This window comes from Lucilia sericata, unplaced genomic scaffold, assembly GCF_015586225.1.
Source record: "Lucilia sericata isolate MDLA Ls3-8-SP2 unplaced genomic scaffold, ASM1558622v1 Contig000019F_arrow, whole genome shotgun sequence".
NCBI lineage: Eukaryota > Metazoa > Arthropoda > Insecta > Diptera > Calliphoridae > Lucilia > Lucilia sericata.
This window is the reverse complement of record NW_023994058.1, coordinates 1,408,632-1,411,056: the sequence shown is the minus strand read 5'-3', so window position 1 is coordinate 1,411,056 and position 2,425 is coordinate 1,408,632. Positions and strand designations below refer to the sequence as shown.

The 2,425-nt window shown below is 30.1% G+C and overlaps 1 protein-coding gene across 1 annotated transcript; it reads left to right on the top strand.

Moving 5' to 3' along the window:
* Positions 1 to 781: 781 nt before the first annotated feature.
* Positions 782 to 1,521, top strand: LOC119607785 (NADH dehydrogenase [ubiquinone] 1 subunit C2). Its single transcript, XM_037961896.1, has 3 exons — positions 782 to 1,048; positions 1,139 to 1,282; positions 1,361 to 1,521. The coding sequence occupies exons 1-3, from the start codon at positions 889 to 891 to the stop codon at positions 1,408 to 1,410; spliced, it is 354 nt and encodes a 117-aa protein (XP_037817824.1). The 5' UTR covers positions 782 to 888; the 3' UTR covers positions 1,411 to 1,521.
* Positions 1,522 to 2,425: the final 904 nt, after the last annotated feature.

The following is a 2,425-nucleotide window of genomic DNA, read 5'->3' as shown; positions in this document are numbered from 1 at the left end:
CTTTAGGAAAAATAAAAAACATTTAAAGTATTAATAATAAGGAAAATATATGTTTCTTTATTTGTTTTGTGTTTCGTTTTATTGAAAAACGAAAAACGGTAGTAAATCATCACATTTTCGACGTTTAAGAACATATTTTTTTTCAGCCAAAGTTTATGTCGGATACAATTTTTTTGGTGTCCATATTTATACAATTCGGGCGTTTGAAATTATATTTTAATTTTGAAGTAAAAATTACTTATTTTAAGAAAGAAATCTGGTCTGTATTAGGGATCTATAGTTGAAAAGAAAAGTCGACTTTTTGCATTTAGTTAAAAGTCGACTTTTTGCATTTTATAAATAGTCGACTTTTCGACTTTTTGCATTTTATAAATAGTCGACTTTTCGACTTTTTCCGATTTTTTCGACTATTTTTTAACATTTTTTCGAGTTTTTCTGACTATTTTAGAGTTTTTGACTTTTTTTCCACTTTTTTAAAATTTACTATTTTCGAGTTTTCGACTTTTTCCGACTTCGAATTTTTTCGGCTTTTATTTACAAACTCGACTTTTTTCATAGACGATACTCGAGTTATCGACTTTTTTGGAACAAAATAGTCGACTTCGACTTTTTTCGACAATAAGTCGATTGTTCGATTATTCGAAAGTCGATTTATAGAATCCTAGTCTGTATGGTATTTTTATTGTCACAAGTCGATATAAATGTTTTCAACTCCCAACTCTGATAATAAAATGCAACTTTTTTGACGTTTATGCTATTATCGACATAGCGTTTACGCTATTATCGACAACTTAATTGGTAAACAGCTGGTTGTCATTTGTGTTTTCGTTCATTGCTTTTCGGCAGTGTGTTTGGAATTTTGTGCAAATTGAGGATTTTTTTAGCAAAATGCCATCTCCCGTTAATGATCCACTGGTTTTGTTAACCAATAAAGGTGAACGTCAACCAAATTTCTTATCAACCATCTACAATCCATTAGCATGTGCTGCCGCAGGTTGTGGTTTGGCCATGATTTTGAATTGGGGCTTCCGTAGACCTGTGATGTCTGGTAAGTTTCAAGTGACGTAACATTTGGAAAATTAAAAAATGTTCATTCTTCCAATAATAACAATGCCGTATTAATTAAAATTTTGAAAAGGTATTCAAAAACATATTGCTTTGACCGCTGCTGGTGGTTTTGTGGGCACCTACCTTGATAAGAAACGCAATGAAGCTTTAGCCACCCGTGATGCCGTACTCAGACATTATGTGCAATTGCATCCAGAGGATTTCCCAGTAGTGGGTGAGTAAATTAAAATTTTTTGGATAAAAATGTATAGTTCTTCAATAATTTTTTACTTTTTGTTTACCTTTAAAATAGAACGTAAAAAGTATGCTGATGTTTTAGAAAAGTGGGTACCAATCCGTTAAAAAGCCACTGCCTTCTAAAAAGTTTTGCATTGCATTGGATGTGGTCGTCTATTAGCTTCTTTTATCGATAAGTTAAATTAATAAAGAATATCTTTTGTTAAAACCAAGAAATAAATATTTCTTCTCTGCCGGAATCGATATTAAAAAGGAGTTTGAAAAATGTAGTTAATTAAATCTTATAATTTTCTATTACAGATGATCTAAGTAATAATGCTTCATATCTATATCGTTACCAAAATAATATATAAACCAAAATACCGTTATAGTCATTAAAAGTGTTTTATGTTAAATTTCATAAGAGTTGATTCCATTATCATTTGTTAAGTCTTCATTACAGTTAAAAACACCATTTCAGATCAATACCGTTACTGACATACCGAATTATGTAGGTCTCAATACCTCAACTGCTATATTGCCACCATTTCAAAACGGTCGCCAACCTTGGAAAAAGAAAAGTAAATATGACGGTCATTTGCTGCAATAAGGTGAAAACTAAAAATTCGTCGTCTTGGATTAAATCTACAAATATGTACAGTGTCTCTCATAAGTATTCGAATTTATGTAAACTATGAAAAGAAACCAAATTTAATAATATATTTTGTGTGGAAAATAAATAAATTAATTTGTTATATTGTCTAGATAGTCCTTAGTTTTGATATCACGCCCCTTAAAAATTGGAAACTTTACATTTACTTAAATTAGTTGTGCTTTTTTAAAAAAAGTCCATGAAACTACTTCACAAAAGTATGCGAATTTTTCCTGTATTTCATATTTGATCATATTATACGATACACAAATTTTAGAATGGCATGGTTTTATGCTTAATATGGTTTTAAGGGGTTACTATCAACCGCATGGATATATTTTTGACCCATTTGGTCCACAATTTTGGGGGATTTGTACCCTCTTTTCATGTAATATCATTAAAATGGCGATTTTTGGCTATATTTGTAATGTTTTCACCCTTTTTCCAGAAATAAAATCAAAATTTAATATTGGAATTTAATAGAACCCA